We start from the raw sequence: 24,604 nt of genomic DNA on the forward strand, positions 1-24,604 counted from the left end.
CCATGTCCTTGAAAACCTCCTTGTCTTGCTCCTTTTTCCCTGGTTCTCCCTTTTGGATCAAGCAGTCTTTTGCTGTAATTTTGAGTTTACTTTTTCCTCCTTCGAGGGCCCTTTGTTTCCCTTTGTCTACCTAAATGGTGCGTTTTTTTTTTTCCAAATTACGAATTTATTGCCTCATTGATTGATTGATTTTTTGTTTATTCCTAGTTTCTGTTTGCATATAGATCGTTTGTGCCTTTATATAGACTCCCTTTTTAGACCAGTTGATCTGCCGTTTCTTTTCTTTTTCTCTTATGTCCCACTCTCCATTGTGGAGGGGGTCCGGTCCGATCCGGTGGCTGTCCAGAGTCGGGACCCAGGATGGACCACTCGTCTGGAGTCGGGACCCAGGATGGATCGCTTGCCTGTGTATCGGCTTGGGACATCCCTGCGCTGCTGATCCGCCTCCGCTTGGGGTGGTTTCCTGCTGGCTCCACTGTGAACGGACTCTCGCTGCTGTGTTGGATCCGCTTTGGACTGGACTCTCGCGGCTGTGTTGGATCCATTATGGATTGAACTTTCACAGTATCATGTTAGACCCGCTCGACATCCATTGCTTTCGTCCTCTCCAAGGTTCTCATAGTCATCATTGTCACCGACGTCCCACCGGGTGTGAGCTTTCCTTGCCCTTATGTGGGCCTACCGAAGATGTCGTAGTGGTTTGTGTTGTGGTTTGTGCATCCCTTTGAGACACTAGTGATTTAGGGCAATATAAGTAAACATTGATTGATTGATTGATTGTGTGTTTTCCTCCTTTTGGAGCACTTTTGGTTAATTCTTATTGATATTTTATTTTTCTTAGTTTTTTGTAAGATTAGTATTCCTCATTTTTTGGAGTGATTTTGATTTACTTGTTTATCCTCGGAATTATTTTCCGCGTATTTGTTATGATTTTTGCGAAATACTTTTTGCACTGGAGGTAAAAAGTTATTTCAAAATAAAAGCTTTATTTTTGAACTTCCTCTCTGCATCTGGGGCCTCTCCTTACTCCCAGTCGTAACAAATGTCCACACAAAGAAGACATTTACCCACATTAAAGGTTGGGATGTCAAGGGTAATGTCACACAAACATAGGAAGACAATTTTCATGAGCTTTCGAGGCAGTTAGGGTTGAACCATTTTGAACTCTGCCGAGCAATCAGAGCCTAACTGAAACCGCAAAAAGTACTTTGTGTGTGTGTGTGTTTTCTATGCAAGAGAAAACCATTTTCAAAAGCACATCAGACCGAAATGTTCCCAGCATGTATCCTCTCAAAGTGATTAGTGCCTTTGCATCTAAAAAGGCCACTGTTTAATGCAGATATGCAGAGGTGGTCTGAGAATGCAGCTCTTATAATCAGTCCAATTCATCTTGAAGGCTGAAACCTGAGTGTTTGCACAACAGCTCCCTTCATGACTGCTTGGACCAGAATGCCTTTATTGGTAGTGTTTATGGCTCCGCAGAGGTGGTATCTATTTGCTCCATCAGCTACAACTTGTCGGAGGCAGCGGGACCAAATAAACAAAGTGTCCAAGGTGTACCAACAGTCGGATGTATGGGTGCTTGATGTGGTCGTGTTAGGTAAGGAGTAGGGAAAGAACAAATGGGATGTTTAAGAACAATGTTGTATACCCGCGTTCTTGTATTGAACGGTTAGAGGTCGGGTTTTACAGGAAGACTTCATAAGCATTTTTTAAAACAGTTTTCAGGTAAATGTTACAGCATTGGTCTCATTCCCACAAAAGCATTGTCAATTGCGTACGTAAGCACCACTAGTGGGCACCTTCCAAAGCAAGCTTCTGCAAAAGTGAGCCCTGATGAAGAATTATTCACTCTTTTTATAGTAAATGAGCAGGGCCAAACAGTCCATGGTCAAATGAGTGATTCACGAGGGTGGGGGCCAGTCCAAGTCTTTTGATGAGGGACATTTTTGTCAAAAGAATGTGTATGTAATTAATATTATAATTCAGAAATAATATTTATAAGGCTAGTTCCTCCTTTTCAATACCTAGGTATAGGGTTGGGTATCGAGTATCGAGTATCGAGTATCGATTGGAACCGGGACTAACTTTCCGATTCTCCCGGAATCGTTCAAAAGTTTAAATTTCGATTCCTAGTTTCGATACCCAGTCCGCCGACCCGGAAATAAAGAATAAGTCCGCCGACCCAGAAGAAGAAGCCGCTGAACACCGACGAAGAAGCGCCCACCGCCGGAAGTGTTAGCATAGCCGAGGCTACGTAGCCGAGTGAGTCAGTCAAGCATGGACAGCGGGCGTCGACGGTCGAAAGTGTGGCTTTATTTTACTAAAAAAAATGAAATATCGGCGAAATGTAGCACGTGCGACAGGACTGTTTCGTGCTTAGGAGGGTGCACGTTGAACATGATGAAGCACATGGAGTACAAATAAATGCGTGTCCCGTCTTCGACAGGAGACACTATCTGTCCAGAACGCTCACGCATCCTGCCTGAGAAGGCGGATATGGTCATTTTCCTAAACAAGAACTGTCTCTGATTTTATACTGTACCTGCTGCTAATCTGGACTGGGTTTTGCAAGTTGTTTCTTATTGTTTATTTTCTTTTCTGCACCAAGTTAGCCCATCAGTGGGATCACGGTAACATGTTTAAGTACCTAAAGCATCATACACTTGTGTGTGTAAATGTGTTTTCATGAGGTTTCCTGCAGCATCATACACTTCATCCATCCATTTTCTACCGCTTATTCCCTTTTGGGGTCGCGGGGGGCGCTGGCGCCTATCTCAGCTACAATCGGGCGAAAGGCGGGGTACACCCTGGACAAGTCGCCATCTTATCGCACACTTGTGTGTGTATATGTGTTTTCATGAGGTTTTCAAAAATAAAGCTCTTTTGATGAAAGTGTACCCCTGTGAAAATGTATTCGTAATTTATAATATTTATATTCAAGTTCATAGATTTGATATTTATATTCTAGTTGAAAAGAGCCCTGCGAGGAACTTGTAGTAAAGTTCATAAAAAGTTAATAAAATTAAAACTGATGGAGAATGTCAGACTATTTCATTCCGAAAGACTGTAGGTTAGCTAGCTCATTTAAAATATCCTAAACTTTTTGTTGACCCTGCCTTTTTTTTTTTTTTTTTTAAAGAAAGAATCAGAATCGAGAATCGTCAGGAATCAGAATCGACACAAAGAATCGGAATCGTTCGAATTCAAACAATACCCTACCCTACCTAGGTACAATTATTTAGCTTTTTTTTTTACATTGTGAGGTTTAATTGGGATACATGGTCAAAGGATTTGACATACCAAAAAACACATTAATGTCTCCAAAACAATAGATTGTGATCTTAAGACCTAGTGTTGTAACGATACCAATATTTTGGTACCGGTACTAAAATTATTTTGATGCTTTTCGTGCTTTGCGGTACTTTTCTAAAAAAAAAAGGGGACCACAAAAAATACATTATTGGCTTTATTTTAAAAAAAAATCTTACGGTACATTAAACATATGTTTCTCATTGCAGTGAAGTCCCTAAATAAAATATTGAAAATACAAGTCAATTTGTCTTTTAGTAGTAAGTAAACAAACAAAGGCTCCTAATTAGTCTGCTGACGTATGCAGTAACATATTGTGTCATTTTCCATTCTAATATTTTGTCAACATTATTAAGGACAAGTGGTAGAAAAAATAATTATTAATCTACTTGTTCATTTACTGTTAATATATGCCTAGTTTCTCTTTTAATATGTTCTTTTTACACTTTTGTGAAAATGTAATAATCACTTATTCTTCTGTTGTTTGATACTTTACATTAGTTTTGGATGATACCACAAATTAGGGTATCGGTATGTTTCAGAGGCGATATAGTACCGAAAATGATTCATTAGTATCGCGGTACTATACTAATACTGGTATACCGTACAACCCTAGTCAGACCTAAAGGTGGAAGAGGCAGCTGCATGAGTGTGCGCTTAATCAGTCAGTTTGACACCAAATTAAGTTCAACACAAATGTATACATCCTTCCATCCATCCGTTTTCTACCACTTGTCCCTTTCGGGCTTGCGGGAGGTGCTGGAGCCTATCTCAGATGCATCCGGGCGGTAGGCGGGATACACCCTGGACAAGTTGCCACCTCATCACAGGGCCAACACAGATAGACAAACAACGTTCACACTCACATTAAAGGCCTACTGAAACCCACTACTACGGACCACGCAGTCTGATAGTTTATATATCAATGATGAAATATTAACATTGCAACACAGGCCAATACAGCCTTTTTTGTTTACTAAATTGCAATTTTAAATTTCCCGCAAGTTTCTTGTTGAAAACGTCACGGACTATAAGGAAATATTAGCGCTGCACCAAACACGGCTAAAAGTCGTCTCTGTTCATGGCATAATTACACAGTATTTTGGACATCTGTGTTGCTGAATCTTTTGCAATTTGTTCATTTAATAATGGAGACTATAAAGAACAATGCTGTTGGTGGAAAGCGGTGGATTGCAGCTGTCTTTAGCACCGAGACACAGCCGGTGTTTCTTTGTTTGTTGTGAAGCGGAGCGGTCAAGCGAACATGTTTTCTCTACGTCAACCAGCATGTTTTTGGATGGGGAAATTGTGATATATATCTTACCAGAGACATCAATGGATTATTCGTCATCCTGCAGCAACTGTCATGTCAAAAAAGGCAGCTGTGAGCGTGGCTCCTCGGCTTCTCTCTGAGACACTGCATGTTCACCACAGCCATCCGACCTCGAGGTTTGTCTTTACAATCTTTAAAATCTTACTAAAACACTATTAAAACAATAAGCAGATAAGGGATCTTCCAGAATTATCCTATTAAATGTGTCTAAAAACATCTGAATCGCTCACAATGCAATCGCCTTCTTTTTTAAACTTTATTTGTTTATTTTTTTCTAATCCTTCGCTATCAATATCCTCTACCACAAATCTTTCATCCTCGCTCAAATAATGGGGAAATTGTTGTTTTCTTGGTCCGAATAGCTCTTTTTGTTGGAGGCTCACATTATAAACAATGTGAGGACGTGAGGAGCCCTCACACGGGTGACTTCATGGTCTGCGACTTCCGGTACAGGCAAGTCTTTTTTATTAGCGACCAAAAGTTGCGAACTTTATTGTCGATGTTCTCTACTAAATCCTTTCAGCAAAAATACGGCAATATCGCGAAATGATCAAGTATGACACATAGAATGGACCTGCTATCCCCGTTTAAATAAGAAAATCTCATTTCAGTAGGCCTTTAACACACCAGGACCAATTTAGTGTTGCCAATCAACCTATCCCCAGATTTAAGTGTATATTTGTGTCATAAAAAGAACATACAACATAATTTTGCTGTGGTATGTGTGGCAATTAGTGGTGTTGTGTTCTCTTGAATGCATTTGGCATGCTTGTTTGGTTATGAGAAACTCTTGTTGAAACATAATGCGTCAAATTTGGAAAGATAAATATCCTGTTTCAGGGTAAAATAACCGCCAAAAAACAACATGAAATCCTGTGGTTCCCAATATAAATTAACCATGTAATCTGTACGAACCTCATGAGGTCACTACTTCTCTCCCATCTTATGCCAGAGTCAATCCCAAAAGACAACCCTTTTGTGTTTTTTAATTTCAGTTAATCAAAGCAACGTAGGAAAAGTGTCATTACAAGATAGAAAACCATAAAACAAACATAACAATAATGAAAAATGTCTAATGTGAAGGTGATTTGCAACAAAGGTGTGCCATGTGCATGTTATTACTAAACAGGCATATTTGTCACTACTCAGTAGTAAAATGTTAACACAATGCTATCATGAATAAAGGCTCATTTGGAACTCGTCCTTAACCTTCCCCTTGTCCCTTAGATCGGTGTTTTTCAACCTTTTCTAGGCCGAGGCACATTTTTTTCATTGAAAAAATCTTGAGGCACACCACCAGCAGAAAAGATAACAAAAATGAAAGTCAGTAGCCGATATTGACAATAAAAAGTAATCCTCGCAATTGTTGGATATGACTTTAAACCATAACCAAGCATGCATGACTATAGGTCTTGTCTCAAAGTAGATGTACTGTCACCACCTGTCACATCACGCCGTGACTTATTTGGAGTTTTTGGGGTGATTTTGTGTAGTCCTTGTCTTGCGCTCCTATTTTTGTGTTTTTTCCTGTTTTGTTGGTATTTTCCTGTAGCAGTTTGATGTCTTCCTTGAATGCTATTCCCCGCACCTGCTTTGTTTTCGCAACCAAGACTATTTAAGTTGTGCGGACACTATCCTTCTTGGTGGAGACATTGTTGATTGTCATGTCATGGACGGACGTACTTTGTGGACGCCGTCTGCTCCACACACTGTAAGTCTTTGCTGTCGTCCAGCATTCTGTTTTTGTTTACTTTGCAACCTTAAGCTTCGATGCTTTTTCGGCCCTCGCCTTTCGTTTATTTTTGGTTTTAGCGTTAGGTACCTTTTTACCTGCACACTGCCTCCCGCATATTGTAATCACGACAAACCATGTTCCCAACATCTACAAAACAATTATATACCTGCTGCCACCTACTGATATGGAAGAGTATTACACGGTTACTCTGCCGAGCTTTGGACAACCCAGACACTAAACAACGACACATTATTTTCGGGTTATAATTACTGGTTTGCAAAAAAATATTTTTAACCCTATTAGGTGAAATTACATAATCTCCCACGGCACACCAGACTGTATATCACGGCATACTAGTGTGCCGCGGCACAATGGTTGAAAAACACTGCCTTAGATAGTGCTACAGACTACGACAAAGTGTCGAAAATCCACCCGCAGGAATTCGGATGTCGCTGAAGTCTCGCTACGTCCTCAACCCTTGTCGTTCGCCAGCAATTAGGTAGAGCAGATGGTACAAATGTTTGTTTAAATTGGAGATGCTCTCGCACAGGTGTTCGGCTTTGCATCCGCTATTGTCTTTCTGTCTACATCTTGAAGGAAACAGACGTTTTTGTTGTTGTTTCTGAAGCGGATCGGTTGACGCGTGTTCCCATGGGGAAAAAATGCATCCTATGGATATGCCGTTATAAGTTGGTCTCGCGTGTGTTTCCAGACACACTCCGATGGCAAAGGGTGACTATAATTAGATTACTGATGAGACAGATAAGAAAAACATGCAACGCAGTATTCTGAAGCCATAACATACAGTAGCTTCAAACGCTTTGATACCTGGTTGCAACGAGCGTTTAAAGACCAACTGAAATTAGATTTTCTTATTCAAACGGGGATAGCAGGTCCATTCTATGTGTCATACTTGATCATTTTGCGATATTGCCATATTTTTGTTGAAAATATTTAGTAGAGAACATCCACCATAAAGTTCCCAACTTTCGGTGTTAAAAGAAAAGCCCTGACGATGACGTCACATGTTTGATGGCTCCTGACATATTCACATTATTTTTAATGGGAGCCTCAAACAAAAAGTGCTATTCGGATCTAGAAAACGACAATTTCCCCATTAATTTGAGCGAGGATAAAAGATTTGTGTTTGAGGATATTGATAGCGACGGACTAGAAAAAAAAAAATGATTAAAAAAATAATAACTAAAAAAAAAAACGTGATTGCATTGGGACGGATTCCGATGTTTTTAGAGACATTTACTAGGATAATTCTGGGAAATCCCTTATCTTTCTATTGTGTTGCTAGTGTTTTAGTGAGTTAAATATTACCTGATAGTCGGAAGGGTGTGTCCACGGGTGTCTTGACGCTCAGTGTCTCAGGGGAGTCAACGGCAGCTATGGACGGCACAAGCTCAGCTTTTCTCCGGTAAGAACTGACTTTTTAACCACAATTTTCTCACCGAAACCAGCTGGCTGACATTTGGTCTGGATCCATGTTCGCTTGACCGCGCTCTGATCCATAGGAAAGTTTCACCTCCAGGAATTTTAAACAAGGAATCACCGTGTGTTTGTGTGGCTAAAGGCTAAAGCTTCCCAGCTCCATCTTTCTACTGTGACTTCTCCAATATTAATTGAACAAATTGCAAAAGATTCAGCAACACAGATCTCCAAAATACTGTGTAATTATGCCGTTAAAGCAGACGACTTTTAGCTGTGTGTGTGTGCAGCGCTCATATTTCCTTAAAACCCATGACATCTTGCGTACACGTCATCATTACACAACGTTTTCAAGACGAAACCCTCGGGAAATTTAAAATTATAATTTAGTAAACTAAAAAGGCGGTATTGGCATGTGTTGCCATGTTAATATTTCATCATTGATATATAAACTATCAGACTGCGTGGTCGGTAGTAGTGGGTTTCAGTAGGTCTTTAAGAAATACATATATATATATATATGAACTGTCAAAAAAAAAAAAAATAGACATATTGTCTATTCACCAATATCAATCTATAGCTGCTGGATGACTTAAGAGGCAAATTAAAAGAAATTTAATTGATGAATTTTGGTGTATGCTTTTATTTTAATGACTTCTTGCGATATGCATGTTCTTGCGTCTAGAACCTTCCAGAACATGCTCACAGTTGGTGCCGGTGTCTCCTATGAGTGCACCTTCAGCGCTCTAAAAAAGTGGGTTCCATTGTACATGCACTGCAGGATTGCTTCTAACATGTCTGCTGCATGTTTCAAAACATGCTGTAGCAAAATGCCACAGGTAGGAGCATCATGACATGAATGTGCAGTAAATGAGTGTCTCCATGGGGACAGCTGCGTAGTACACGCAAAAACCTAATTTAAACAAGGCGGTCTGCACCAGTTATTAATTGTACACACAGGTTATACGCAAAACGCTCACTCATAGTACACGCAATTTTAGAATATGCACACACTGTTTAGCGTGTGGTTATTTGGATCTTAGTAGATCAGGCCCTAAATGCTCTAAATTTGATCACAAAAGATAACCTTCTGCACGTTCTTACCGAGTTTCCTTGGGGAGATTCCGAGCCACTGGCCCTCTTGGCCTTTTGAGCCAAAGACGTCCCAAACCTCAGGGCCTCGTAGACGGGGTCTACCTTATTGCCACAAGCTGTACAGGAGCACAAAAATGATAAATGCCAGAGAGAGAGAGAGCAACATTAACGACAGTATTGTATAACGGAGAATTAAGCTGCTCACCAATGGGCATGACTTCTTTGATGCAGCCGTACTGTTCCTGAATCAGTAGCGGGGAGCTGTAGTATCGCCGAAACCCTTTTGGCTGCGAAGGCATAGGGAAACAGCGGGAAAATTAGTGGTAACCTTTGGAGGACTGGTTAAGACATGTTATATCTATCCTTCAAGCTTTGGGATGATTGGACAAAGAGTGAAGGGTTACCTTTTTCTGCTTTTTGCGGCCCTAAACAAGATTTAGTTAGTAACCCCATTTCTAGGTCTGGTTTGATAAAGTTTCAAATTAAAGGCCTACTGGAACCCACTACTACCGACCACGCAGTCTGATAGTTTATATATCATCCATCCCTCCATCCATTTTCTACCGCTTATTCCCTTTCGGGGTCGCGGGGGGCGCTGGCGCCTATCTCAGCTAGAATCGGGCGGAAGGCGGGGTACACCCTGGGCAAGTCGCCACCTCATCGCAGGGCCAACACATATAGACAGACAACACTCACACTCACATTCACACACTAGGGCCAATTTAGTGTTGCCAATCAACCTATCCCCAGGTGCATGTCTTTGGAGGTGGGAGGAAGCCGGAGTACCCGGAGGGAACCCACGCATTCACGGGGAGAACATGCAAACTCCACACAGAAAGATTCCGAGCCTGGATTTGAACCCAGGACTGCAGGACCTTCATATATCAATGATGAAATATTAACATTGCAACACATGCCAATACGGCCGGTTTAATTTACTAAATTGCAATTTTAAATTTCCCGCAAAGTTTCCTGTTGAAAACACCGCGGAATGATGACGTGTGCGCGTGACGTCGCGGACTGTCAGGAAATATTAGCCAGCACCATTTGCGGCTAAAAGTCGTCTCTTTTTATCGAGCAATTAAACAGTATTTTGGACATCTGTGTTGCTGAATCTTTTGCAATTTGTTCAATTAATAATGGAGAAGTCAAAGTAGAAAGATGGAGTTGGGAAGCTTTAGCCTTTAGCCACACAAACACACGGTGATTCCTTGTTTAAAATTCCCAGAGGTGAAGCTTTACTATGGATCAGAGCGGTCAAGCCAACATGGTTCCCGATCACTTGTCAACCGGCAGGTATCGGTGGGCAAATTGTGGTAAAAAGTCGCCTCTTACCGGATATCAGCTGAGCTTGCGCCGTCCATGCAGCAGCCGTCGACTTCCCTCAGAGACTGGCGTCAAGACACCCGTGGACAAACCCCTCCGACTATCAGGTACTATTAAACTCACTAAAACACTAGCAACACAATAGAAAGACAAGGGATTTCCCAGAATTATCCTAGTAAATGTGTCTAAAAACATCTGAATCTGTCCCAATGCAATCACCATTTTTTTATTTTTTTTTTTACTTTATTTATTTATTTATTTATAGTCCTTCGCTATCAATATCATCATCCACGAATCTTTCCCCCTTGCTCAAATTAATGGGGAAATTGACGTTTTCTCGGTCCGAATAGCTCTTGCTGCTAGAGGCTTCCATTACAAACAATGTGAAGACGTGAGGAGCCCTCACCCTTGTGACGTCATCGTCTGCGACTTCCGGTACATGCAAAGCTATTTTATCAGCACCAAAAGTTGCGAACTTTATTGTCGATGTTCTCTACTAAATCCTTTCAGCAAAAGTATGGCAATGTCGCGAAATGATCAAGTATGACACATAGAATGGACCTGCTATCCCCGTTTAAATAAGAAAATATCATTTCAGTAGGCCTTTAAATTGAACCCTCCACGGCTCCAAATCTCACTACTTACTTAAAAATATAAACACTGCACATCTCGATCGACTTGAGCGTGGTCAGTGCCTTCCTGAGCATGTGCCCAAATTAACCGCTTAGAGTGTTTATGCCAGTTGGAGCCAGACCTGGAATAATGTTTGATGTTTTGGACAATGGCAACATTAAAGATCTGTCTGTGTATCTCTTCCCATGAACCCCGTGAACCAACTTTGGTGTTATTCGAGGGATGTTGCAAATGTATTCTATTCTTATGGCCTGTATGTACAGTTACTGTAGACTTTAAGAACGTAAAGTAATAGTCTACACAGTGAGATGTCTGTGGAAGACCTCATTCATCCAGGTCATTGTTTTCTTGAGGCATTTAAAGGCCTACTGAAATCAGATTTTCTTATTTAAACTATGTGTCATATTTGATCATTTTGCCATATTGCCATATTTTTGCTGAAAGGATTTAGTAGAGAACATCGACAATAAAGTTCGCAACTTTTGGTCGCTAATAAAAAAAGCCTTGCCTGTACCGGAAGTAGCAGACGATGTGCGCGTGACGTCACCGGTGTGAGGGTTCCTCACATCCTCACATTGTTTATAATGTGAGTCACCTGCAGTAAGAGCAATTCGGACCGAGAAAGTGACAATTTCCCCATTAATTTGAGCGAGGATGAAAGATTTGTGGATGAGGAAAGTCAGAGTGGAGCACAAAAAAAGGGGGGCGGCAGTAAGAGCGTCCATCCATCCATCCATTTCCTACCGCTTATTCCCTTTCGGGGTCGCGGGGGGCGCTGGCGCCTATCTCAGCTACAATCGGGCGGAAGGCGGGGTACACCCTGGACAAGTAGCCACCTCATTGCGTTTCAGATGTAATTAGACACATTTACTAGGATAATTCTGGAAAATCCATTATCTGCTTATTGTGTTAATAGTATTTTAGTGAGATTATACAGTCATACCTGAAAGTCAGATGGCTGCGGTGAACGCCTGTGTCTCTGAGAGAAGCCGAGGAGCCAAGATCACAGCTGACTTTTTGTGCTGCAGGATGAGGTCGCGTAATCCACTCTAGTCTCCGGTAAGAGCCGACTTAATATCACAATTTCCCCATCCAAAAACTTGCTGGTTGACGTAGAGAAACATGTTCGCTTGACCGCTCTGTGTTAAAACAAAGAAACACCGGCTGTGTTTCGGTGCTAAAGGCAGCTGCAATCCACCGCTTTCCACCAACAGCATTGTTCTTTATAGTCGCAATTATTAATTGAACAAATTGCAAAAGATTCAGCAACACAGATGTCCAAAATACTGTGTAATTATGCGATGAAAAGAAATGACTTTTAGCCGTAAGTGCTGCTGGGCTAACATGTCGCCTCCAACCAATAACGTCACAAACACGCGTCATCATTCCGTGACGTTTTCAACAGGAAACTCCGCGGAAAATTTAAAATTGTAATTTCGTAAACTAAACCGGCCGTATTGGCATGTGTTGCTATGTTAATATTTCATCATTGATGTATAAACTATCAGACTGCGTGGTCGGTAGTAGTGGGTTTCAGTAAGCCTTTTAATTTATATCAACAGGACTGGTCAGTTTGTTCTAATATTGATCATGATACATGCAACACTTTATGCTTGTTATTTCAACTACAAACACGGTTGAGCTAAATGTACTGTAATATGATTGTTCATGTTTTTTAGTTAGTACAGATTGGTGTCTTATCGCATTGTGTTGAGTATTACAAACTCAAAAGTGATTCTGGTGCTGACGCAGAAACTAGTGCCGATGCAAAGCAATGTGTTGCTATGCTAGAAAAACAGTACCTCGATGTTTGCTCTTACAATAACAATGTTGCTACCAGGGGCGTCACTAGACCTAATACTGTACTGGGGCACACCTGGGGCACAAATAATTTATGTGAGCGTGCAAAGCGCGCAAGCAAAAATATTTTTTAGCACTTATTTATCATAAAAAAATACATAAATAGTGCTTTAAACTATGAAATCATATCAGATTATGTTTTATGGATCTTTGATTAACCACCTGAAATTAACTAATGCATTTGACCTACTTGTGCACTTTTTTACTCCAGACTTCTAAACTGCTACTGGTAAAAGCAAAAAGGAAGAGCAATGAATCTTTTTGAAATATTTATTGCAGTAATCATCTGCAAATTTAACATCTACAAAAGTAAAACAAAAAATAAAGCACCCCTACATCTCTGGGTTCTTTTATATTATTTAATTTCCATTTATGGCAATGTGGCTAATCCTACTTCAGATACACAAAACTATAAAATATACACAAAACAATAAAGCCACAGTAGTAGAATAAATGAACAACTGTTGTGTGTCTGTTCAGGGAATCATTTTCTGAGAAGTAAACTGTAACGTCTCCTTTTCATTTTTGCAAAGTGGTCAATCACTCTGGACAGACATGGAAATATTACAGTAACGGTTATACAGTTGACCAGTGGTTCCCAACTGCTGGCTCGTGACATAAGAGTGGATTGTGTGTCATTTTCAGTGAGTTGCAGTCAGATGTGTGCATGAAAAAAAAAAGTTTAGGGAGAAAAAAATAAAATTGTGGCAACAAAACCAGATATTTTTAGCCATTTTTCTAGTGACTATTAGTGAGTATTTCAGCAAAAGGCAAACCGACTAACAAGTTGGAGGAGGACTCAGGACAGACATGGAAATATGTTTTTAAAAAATCTAAATGGGGCAACAAAACCCGATATTTTCAGCCATCTTTCTGAAAACAAATACAGAAATGTTACTATTTTTTTTCTGGAAACAAAACCAGATGCTTTAGCTGTAGCCATTTTTCTGGTGACAAAACAAGATTATTTTAGTCAAAGTCACACCGATTAACAAGACAAGTCTACTGTGCTATTTTTCTGTGAAATAAACTTGAATGATTTAAAAAATTGGCTCACGACTTGATGATATGGAAAAATGCTTTTCTTCCTGAAGATAAACCATTTGAGAAGCACTCAACTCACACATGCTTACTCCAAATCATCATTGATGCAGAACCAGCAGACAATAACCAACACTATGTTTCATGTTCATTGGAAATTCCCCCGACAGCTCGTACAGCAAATGAATATGTTTGTCTTGATACAAGGAATAACGTTAGCTAACTTAGCATCAACTTAAGACAATGATGTTGCCAAGCTAGCTAGGACTTCACTTACATCTCCCATTCCTGCTGCTTCTTCCCTGATGCGGGCGAATAACTTTCTGATATCCATCTAGGAGTTACAGTTTGAGTCAAATCAAAATCAAAATATTGTAATTAACAAATTGTTGTTGGCTAACGTTACCTACCTCAGCAGTGATTCGCATCCCCCCCCCCTCTCTCTCTCTCTCTCTCTCCCTCTCTCTCTCAACTGAAGTCTCGATCCACACGTGAATAAATTACCATATTAATTAGCCATGTGCTCATTGTTACGTGGAGTGAATACAGTAGCAATCAATTACCATACTAAGTAGTATGTGCGCTGTTGTCTATGTTATGTAGACTTAAAACTCTGAAGCATTTTTTTTTTTATTGGTGAAATTTTTACTGGGGTACTGCAGATCAACAGTGGGGCACGTGCCCCAGTGAAATCTGTCTGGCGACGCCACTGGTTGCTACAGCTTAGTTAATATACAGGTTACGGAATGCAAAAAAACCCATGTGTTTTTGTCGCTCAAAAACACTGAACAATAGACAAAATTCCCCCAAAAAGTGCAGCTTCCCTTTAACAGACACAATTCACTTTGCACACCTTTGTGTGTGCTATCAAGTTTGCACGCAGACTGACGGTAAATCAGTCCCTTAGACTTAGATTGGTCAGATTCAGTCGAGACTGAATTGACTAGATCTGACCAACTTAGACTAAATTGACTAGGTCAGATGTAGAGGAGACTAAATTGACTAGAACCGAGCAATCTATGTGTATGACTATGAACTGATGAAGCCTGGTCGAATGAGAGGAAAGGTCTTCGAAGATGAACTGAACAGTCTAAATGTGATCCAATGAATGCCCTAAGAACACACAGTGACTGCGAGGCAAACCTTCATTTGTTTCTGACTGCATCAATTCAGCAAGAGAAGCGCAAAAACAATCCTGCTAAGCAAAAGTACTGTCTGTAATTGATAAGCATTGTGACTTTGATGATTTCTCAGAGTTGAGAGGTTGGTTAGGGTCGGGAAAAGTCAACTCTAACTAAAACGAAAGGGCTACAGAGACTAGCAACACAACTTACTAATGAGAAGCTGCAAAGCAAGACCACGCTTCAAATGTAGTCATAGAAATAGTTTCATTTGCTGAGCAAGATAATGAAAAAATGATGTGGATGAGCACACAGAATTCCACCTCCTGAAATTGCTTTACATCTGAATTAAAAGAATGAGAGCGATTAAAGTCTTAAATCATGCATGACCGTCATAAATCATCAGCCTGTTCCACGGATGACAGTCAACAGTGGAAAAATTGCAAGCTAAAGTTTTGACTGGGGTTTGGAGTTATTTTTCATAAGCCTGGTTTTACACGTCATGGTCTTCAGACATGTATTATTCACCTGCTCCATACAGTTGTCATCAAAATTATTCAACCCCCACACAATTTTGGTGTTTTAGCAAGTTGGACTTTTATTCTATATTTTGTCTATAGTCATATCAAATAGACAAATGCAACTTAAATTGTAACACTGTATTTTACAAAATACCAAAAAAGGACATTTTTCTTAATATCTCATTGACAAAATGATTCAACCCCCTAGTTACATGCATCTTTAGTACTTAGTAGAACACCCTTTGGCAGTAATTACATCCTTCAAACGTGATACATAACCGGACACAAGCTTCTTGCAACCATCTACAGGTATTTTAGCCCATTCCTCTTGGGCAAAGGCCTCCAGTTCATTCATATTCTTGGGCTTGCGTGCTGCAACTGCCTTCTTCAAGTCCCACCACAGGTTTTCTATAGGATTTAGGTCTGGCGACTGTGAAGGCCACTCCAGAGTCTTCCAGCCCTTCTTCTGCAACCACTCTGATGTTGATTTGGAGGTATGCTTGGGATTGTTGTCCTGTTGGAAGGTCCAACGTCTTCCAAGCCTCAGCTTCGTCACTGACTTCATGACATTTGCAGCTAATATATCCTGCTAAGAAATAGAATTCATAATGCCTTGAACACGCTGGAGATTTCCCGGTACCTGAGGCAGAGAAACAGTCCCAGAGCATGATTGACCCCCCACCATGCTTAACAGTAGGAAAGGTGTTCTTCTCTTTGTAAGCTTCATTTTTTTCTCCTCCAGACATAACGTTGATTCATAGGCCCAAAGAGTTCCAGTTTTGTCTCATCACTCAGAACAGTTTCCCAAAACCTTGGGAGTTTGTCCAGATGATTTTTGGCATACTGGAGTCTATTTTCCTTGTGCCTGGTAGTCAGAAGTGGGGTGCGCCTGGGAGTTCTGGCATGGAGGCCTTCACCTCGTAGTGCGCGCCTTATTGTCTGGGACGAAACCTGCGTTCCCCCCTCTGCAATGTCCTTTTGTAATTCATCAGCTGTTACCCGGGGGTTTTTCACCTCTGTGCGCACACAGCATCCTCTTTCTGCCATGCCCAGGTAGTGTTTCCACTGTGCCTTTAGCTTTAAACTTGTGAATTATGCTCCCAACTGTGTCTCTTGGAATGTGTAATGTCTTTGCTATTTTCTTATATCCACATCCTTTCTTATGAAGAGATATTACCTCCTCTCTTGACTTCTTTGACCACTCCCTGGACTTCACCATGTTGCAAATACACCATTGACCATCTACAAGAAGCTGAGCGTCAAAGTATTTTTCAATCACTTTAATTGTTGCTCGTTATGGTTCTAATCACATCTACAGATGTTTTCAACACCTGATTGTAAAGACCTTATTTAAATTCTGTTCTTAAGAGTTATGATCTTAGAGGGGGTGAATAATTTTGTCAATGAGATATTAAGAAAAATGTCCTTTTTTGGTATTTTGTAAAATACAGTGTTACAATTTAAGTTGCATTTGTCTATTTGACACATCTTTATTTGATATGACTATAAACAAAATATAGAATAAAAGTCCAACTTGCTAAAACACCAAAATTGTGTGGGGGTTGAATAATTTTGATTACAACTGTATGTTATGTCAGTGCATGTTTTTTGGCAGCCGCTTCCCCAGTTATGTGAGAGTGAACAACAAAACCATGACATATTTGTCTACTCTTTCATTCGTGTCATTGTATTAGAGTAACATACGAACAGCTTTGTGTTGGATCTCATTAGAATGTTGCAGGTGTACCTAATGTCGTGGCCCATTGCACGTATAGCGACAGAGAGAGTTTCTCAGGACTAACAAGCACGCCTGCATGAAGCGTCCAAGTTTAGAGTTGAATTTAGAGCTCTGTCCCGCTGGGGAAATTTTGGTCGGCTTTGACCTCGCGACCTCATTTTCCACTCCTGAGAGCCGATCACATCATCGGGCCCTTCCCCGCTCATCGCTTTATTGGAAAGATGTCCTGACGGGATACACTGGATCAGCAATTTCACAAAATTCCATCCATTTTCTACCGCTTATTCCCTTGTGGGGTCGCGGGGGGCGCCAGCAATTTCACAAAATTCCAATTCTTTAAAAACTGGTTATCATCCATCCATCCATTTCCTACCGCTTATTCCCTTTGGTTATCATTGATTCCTTATATTATCACAGTTCAGTTAAATAAAAAACAACATACAAGGGCGCAAGCATGCAGTCCTTCTCTAATAAGGGGGCAGGCCCCCCTGTGGGGGTGCGGTGCAATCCCTGGGGGGGGGGCGTGTGACCTCGGGGAACATACTTTTTTACCGTACCAGAATATGAAGTGTATGTAGTACTTGGACGAGGAATAAGCGTACATTGTTATGCAGAAGTGTAGTTACGAAATTTTTATATATAATTTTATATACATAATTTTTATAATCTTTGTATTTTGTAGTCCCGGCGGAGAGTGGAAATATGTATATATTTGTGAATATATAAATATATGTGTATATATATGTTTATGTGTATGTATATGTCTATGTATATATGTATGTGTACATGTATATATATATATAAATATATATGTATATATATATATATATATATATATATATATATAAGTGGTAAAAAATGGATGGATGGATATATATATATATTTATTTATACATGTGTATATATACATATATATAGGCCCTGCGATGAGGTGGCGACTTGTCTAGGGCGTTCTCCGCCTTCCGCCCGATTGTAGCTGAGATAGGTGCCAGCGCCCCCCGCGACCCCAAAAGGGAATAAGCGGTAGAAAATGGTTCAATGGATACATATATATATGTATATATATATATATATATATATATATATATATATATAGAGAGAGAGAGAGAGAGAGATATGTATATATATATATATATATATATATGCACATATATATACTGTATATATGTATATATATATATATATATATGCACATATATATACTGTATATATATGTGTATATATGTATATATATTTATATACATATATATATATATATATATATATATCTTGATTGGATTATCCAGAAAATAGTGCTCGATACCGTGGTAGAGCGCAATATGTAGGTGTGGGAAAAATCACAAGACTACTTAATCTCTACAGAACTGTTTCATGAGGGGTTCCCTCAATCATCAGGAGATTTTAATGGAAGCATTCACATACAATGGTTTATATAGGGCACAGAGTGGGTGGGTGCAGGCAGGCGTAGGGTGTGGTGATTGGCTCATGTGTTACCTAGGAGGTGTTTCCGTCTGTGGCGGCATGTTGAAATGATTTCACTGTATGAATAGCTGTATGAATAACATACAACAAATCATTTCAAACCACAACAAAGCAATTGCAAAAGGACTGCCTACCCCCAGACTAAACGACTCTGAAACCAATAAGGAATGTAACTGTCGCAAGAAACCTGATTGCCCTCTCAACGGAGGGTGCTTACAGACATCAGTCGTTTACCAAGCAAAGGTAATACGCAAGGACATTAACACATCCGACACGTACGTAGGATTAACCGAAGGAGCGTTCAAAACAAGATGGAATAATCACAACGCCTCCTTTAGAAACCAGACTTTGCGGAATTCTACAGAACTCAGCAAACACATTTGGAACCTCAAAGACAATAATGTTGAATATTCAATAACATGGCAAATTCTTGCATCCAGCACACCTTACAACAGTGGTAATAAAAGATGCAACCTATGCTTAAAAGAGAAACTGTTTATTATATATCATCCAGATCTATCATCCCTCAACCAGCGCAGTGAAATCATTTCAACATGCCGCCACAGACGGAAACACCTCCTAGGTAACACATGAGCCAATCACCACACCCTACGCCTGCCTGCACCCACCCACTCTGTGCCCTATATAAACCATTGTATGTGAATGCTTCCATTAAAATCTCCTGATGATTGAGGGAACCCCTCATGAAACAGTTCTGTAGAGATGAAGTAGTTTTGTGATTTTTCCCACACCTACATATATATATATATATATATATATATATATATATATATATATAAATATATATATATATATGTATGTATGTATATATGCACATATATATACTGTATATATATGTGTATATATGTATATATATTTATATATGTATATATGAGGATATATATATATATATATATAGATATATATTGACAGTTTTTGAATGCATTTTTAAAGTGATTTAGTGATAAAATTGATATCTCCCATTCTCTGCATTGCGAGCCACCAAGAACCAGCCAAAAAGTCCAGTTCCTTTTAAGAGGGTCTCTGCTGTTTGCAGCCATGTAGTGGCTAAAGCAGTAATGATCTATGGTCCCCGGGATGATATTTGATTAGTATTAGAAACGGCTCGAGGGCCACAGCCACCTGCTGCTGTTTTGCATGCACCAATACTCCTTTGGTGTTGGAGCTAGGAATTTTCAAAAGAGGGTCCCAGGGACCCCAGCAAGTCATAAAAATGGGGTCCCACAGTAAATTTTTGGGGTCAGACTTTTATGTAACAGTTTTGAAAACAAATGATAAATGTATGCATTATCCTGTTATATCTCACATTCTATATTGTTTTTTTGGACAAAAGGTTGTCATAAACGTTAATTCATTTAAAAACCCATCCATCCATTTTCTACCGCTTATTCCCTTTGGGGTCGTGGGGGGCGCTGGCGCCTATCTCATTTAAAAACAATAATACAAAAGAAAATTTGTATTAATTTTATACATATGTAAATTTTTCCGTTATAAATACTTTTTCACTTTCTTCTTTCCTTCATGGATAAACATTTTACCGCTGCTGGCATTTTTTCTATATTTTTATTGTAATATTTTCAGAATGTGTTTGTTCTATTTTGGGCCAAAGTAAGACAAGGAAAAAAATCTGGAGTTGTCCTTATTTTTTAGTTTTAATGCCATGATTTTCATAATCCGGCCCGCGTGTTCACAGATTTACCTCCACGCGGCCCCTGAGCTAAAATGAGTTTGACACTCCTGATCTAAAGCTAAGGTCAGCTCGTTCTTACCATAGTATTATTATTAGGGACGGCGTGGCGCAGTGGGGAGAGTGGCCGTGCGCAACCCGAGGGTCCCTGATTCAAATCCCACCTAGTACCAACCTCGTCACGTCCGTTGTGTCCTGAGCAAGACACTTCACCCTTGCTCCTGATGGGTGCTGGTTGGCGCCTTGCATGGCAGCTCCCTCCATCAGTGTGTGAATGTGTGTGTGAATGGGTAAATGTGGAAGTAATGTCAAAGCGCTTTGAGTACCTTGAAGGTAGAAAAGCGCTATACAAGTACAACCCATTTATTTTCACCATAAGTTAATTGCTGTAGTTTGCATTGGTGTGAAACTGCACATTAACCATACTTGCCAACCCTCATGGATTTTCTGGGAGACTCCCGAAATTCAGCGCCTCTCCCGAAAACCTCCCGGGACAAATTTTCTCCCGAAAATCTCCCGAAATTCAGGCGGCGCTGGAGGGAGCGTGGCCTCCATGAGAACCTAACCTGTTGTGACCCTCTTAAACAGGCCAATACTGCCATCTACTGTACATAGAATATAATGTAAATATATTCTACATATATTCTACATTTAAGTGCAGTCAAGGAACATGCATTAGAGAGTCTGTTCTAAAGCCCACAGTAAAAAGACGTAACTTCATCACGTCGCCTGCTTATTGACTCCAACCCAATATATTACACCTTCGACGAGCAAAATGAAGAAATACGCTTGCAAGTTCCAGAACGATTGGAAACAAGAATTTCAGTTTATCCAGGAGAGTTCGAAGGGGAAGGGGTATGTTGCCTGTAAATTTTGTAGAACAGACTTCTCCATTGAACACGGCGGCCGAACGGATATACTCAGTCATGAACGGTCAGTGAAGCACAAAGCGTCCGCAGCGCAGCATCGTTCACAACCCAGTATTATGGGCCACCTCGCAAAATGGAGACCCGATGTTGTAACTTATGCTGAGACAAAGATGGCTATGCTGATAGCTGGAAGCAACATCCCGTTCTCATTTGCGGATGTGTACAACAAATCCCTGATATGTGTTCCCGGATTCGGAGATCGCTCACAAATACGCAAATGGCAGAACAAAAGTTACTCAAATCGTGAAAGGTAAGTGTTGTTGTTTTTGATGAGTAACCAGCAAGCACAGTACAGTTAGTAGAACAACTGTGTTTTTATTACTGTGTATTTGATAGGTGCTGTCGGAAATTCAACTATTTCTTTTATTCATATACATAATAAAATAAATATATATATAGCTAGAATTCACTGAAAGTCAAGTATTTCATACATACATATATATATATATATATATATATATATATATATATATATATATATATATATATATATATATATATATCCTCCCACTTCCAAAGATGTGCACCTGGGGATAGGTTGATTGGCAACACTAAATTGGCCCTAGTGTGTGAATGTGAGTGTGAATGTTGTCTGTCTATCTGTGTTGGCCCTGCGATGAGGTGGCGACTTGTCCAGGGTGTACCCCGCCTTCCGCCCGATTGTAGCTGAGATAGGCGCAAGCGCCCCCTGCAACCCCGAAAGGGAATAAGCGGTAGAAAATGGATGGATATATATGAAATACTCGAGTTGGTGAATTTTACTCCTACCCTCTTAACCACGCCCCCAACCACGCCTCCACCACACCCCCGACGACACCCCCTGATTCTCCCACCTCCAGAAATCGGAGTTCTCAAGGTTGACAGGTATGACTTTAACATACCAAAAATTGTAGCTAACATTGTGTTTACCTCATTAAAAAAAAGTCTAAACAATTGCTAAGTATTGCCATCAGAACAAACATATTTGAACATTAAAGCATTAAAAGTGTCAACTAAAATTAGGCAGTTTTGCCCTGCTTTTTTGTATTGAACTGTGTACAACATCTAATGAAATGGCTGTGGTACGTGGCTGTCTGGCATCTCTTATTGGAGTATTTCCTGTTGTGGTTTATGTGCAAAAAAGTAGGTTAGATAAACAGTGAGGTTTGTCAAGGTTCCAGGAACATTCCAAAGTCTCATCCTACATACTGTAGTAGTAATAGTAGTAGTAGTAGTAGTCGTATAGTAGGTTGTTTTTTTTTCAATTTGAATACAAATAATACTACTCAGTGTAAATATTCCTTTTTTAAAAATTAAATCGGCATTATAAAAATTTAACCCTGTTGGATGTTGCCAACATATCTGTTGGCCTGTCACAGTCCCATGAGTGTAACAAAGCTGCAATAGTATTGATCCTGCAGCAGTCATAGGCTCACGGTGACGGCTGGCTAAGGCGGAGGTCAGTGTTTTCTTTTTTTTTTCTTTTTTTTGTGGCGTGCTGTGCGGCAATTAGTGAGCCGGCTGACTGGCAGGGGAATGATATAACCACAATGATGATGAGTAGGAGGCGCAGCATGACAGGTGGATTGATAGTCACAGATGTACTGACACACTCAAACATACAGTGTGATGTCTGAAAAAGCACATTCTGGTGGCAAATAATCACATGAACAATCTTCATTATGTGGATTATTTGGGGCTCGAAACAACTATTCATAGATATTCTACCGCTTGTACCTCTCGGACGGCTGGAGCCTATCCCAGCTGCATTCGGGCGGAATGTAGGGTACACCCTGGACATGTCGCCACCTCATCGCAGGACCAATACGATTGAGGCTATTGATTCGGTCTCAATGAGTTTGCTGGAGGCATGCCCTGAATAAGGATTTATGCTGCCGATTCCGATACGGAAACATGAGTGAGATCAGTCGATACAGACCACATGTATTAACTGTACATTTTTCAATTAATTTATGATGATTGCTATTTAAACTAGCTCCTTCTCTTTTATTACAAATAATTGTTGGAGCAAAACAAAGTCAATTGTACCCACCGTTTAAACAATAGTAACAACAACTATCTACGACTCATCTAGATCGTTTGCTGTTTTTTCCCTCAAAGTGCTTCTATTTTCAGGAGATGAGTCCCTGAATTAACAAAAAACAACAGAAAATTATTTTGAGAAAATAGAAATTGGCAGATTGTGACAAAGCTGACACACCAACAGTAAAATATTCTCTTTCAAGGCTGTTATAACTATACCTATTGATGTCCTGTTAACAGCTGCTTACTTTCTGCTGTAACCTGGTTTTATCTACTAGGGATGTGGGAAAAAATCGATTCGAATTTGAATCGCGATTCTCACTTTGCGCGATTCAGAATCCATTTTCATTTTTAAAAAAAACTTTTTTTTTTTAATCAATCCAACAAAACAATACACAGCAATACCACAACAATGCAATCCAATTCCTAAACCAGAGCAATTGAGAGGAGACACAAACACGACACAGAACAAACCAAAAGTAGTGAAACGAAAATGAAAATGATCAACAACAGTATCAATATTAGTTACAATTTCAGCATAGCAGTGATTAAAAATCCCTCATTGGCATTATCATTAGACATTTATAAAAAAATGTAAAATAAAAAAGAACATTAGTGTCACAATGGCTTACACTTGCATCGCATCTCATAAGCTTGACAACACACTGTGTCCAATGTTTTCACAAAGATAAAATAAGTCATATTTTTTGTTCGTTTAATAGTTAAAACAAAATTACATTATTGCAATCAATTAATAAAACATTGTCCTTTAAAATTATAAAAGCTTTTTACAAAAATCTACTAGTCTGCTTGCATGTCAGCAGACTGGGGTAGATCCTGCTGAAATCCTATGTATTGAATGAACAGAGAATCCTTTTGAATCGGGAAAAAATTGTTTTTGAATCGAGAATTGTGTTAAATTGGGAGAAAAAAATCGATTTTAAATCGAACCGTGACCCAAGAATCGATATTGAATCGAATCGTGGGACACCCACAGATTCACAGCCCTACTATCTACAGTTCTTGAGCTTTACTATGCATTTGCATGCTCGTACAACAATTAAAACCTTTAGCATATCATCAGTATGTGGAATTAAATCATGGAATGGATTAACCAAATAAATAAAATAAAGCACCAATTTGATTCAGTTTAAGAGACTGTTCAAATTGCAAGTTTTCACAAAGTATGCAGAACAAGAATTATGATGAATATCCTGAACTTTTTTTGTGGGGGGGGGGTTTGTTTTGTTTTTGTTTGTTTGTTTTTTATTGAAAAAATATAATTTATTTATATAATATTTGTTTAGTTAC

General features: G+C 39.7%; 1 protein-coding gene and 1 long non-coding RNA gene across 3 annotated transcripts in view; one reads left to right on the forward strand and one right to left on the reverse strand.

The window, feature by feature from the left end:
* The window catches only part of stac (SH3 and cysteine rich domain), a 91,509-nt gene that overhangs the window by 38,413 nt on the left and 28,492 nt on the right, over positions 1–24,604 (reverse strand). For both annotated transcript variants that reach the window (XM_061895923.1, XM_061895922.1), the window contains 2 exons: positions 9,118–9,199; positions 8,922–9,028 (listed from right to left, as the gene is read on the reverse strand). In XM_061895923.1, coding sequence (XP_061751907.1) covers positions 8,922–9,028; positions 9,118–9,199 — 189 coding nt within the window. The remainder of the gene's footprint in view (positions 1–8,921; positions 9,029–9,117; positions 9,200–24,604) is intronic.
* LOC133549970 (uncharacterized) overlaps positions 1–24,604 on the forward strand; it is a 52,166-nt gene that overhangs the window by 15,597 nt on the left and 11,965 nt on the right. The gene's annotated exons all lie outside the window — the stretch shown is intronic.

The sequence above is a fragment of the Nerophis ophidion genome, linkage group LG03, assembly GCF_033978795.1.
Source record: "Nerophis ophidion isolate RoL-2023_Sa linkage group LG03, RoL_Noph_v1.0, whole genome shotgun sequence".
Classification (NCBI taxonomy): Eukaryota; Metazoa; Chordata; class Actinopteri; order Syngnathiformes; family Syngnathidae; genus Nerophis; species Nerophis ophidion.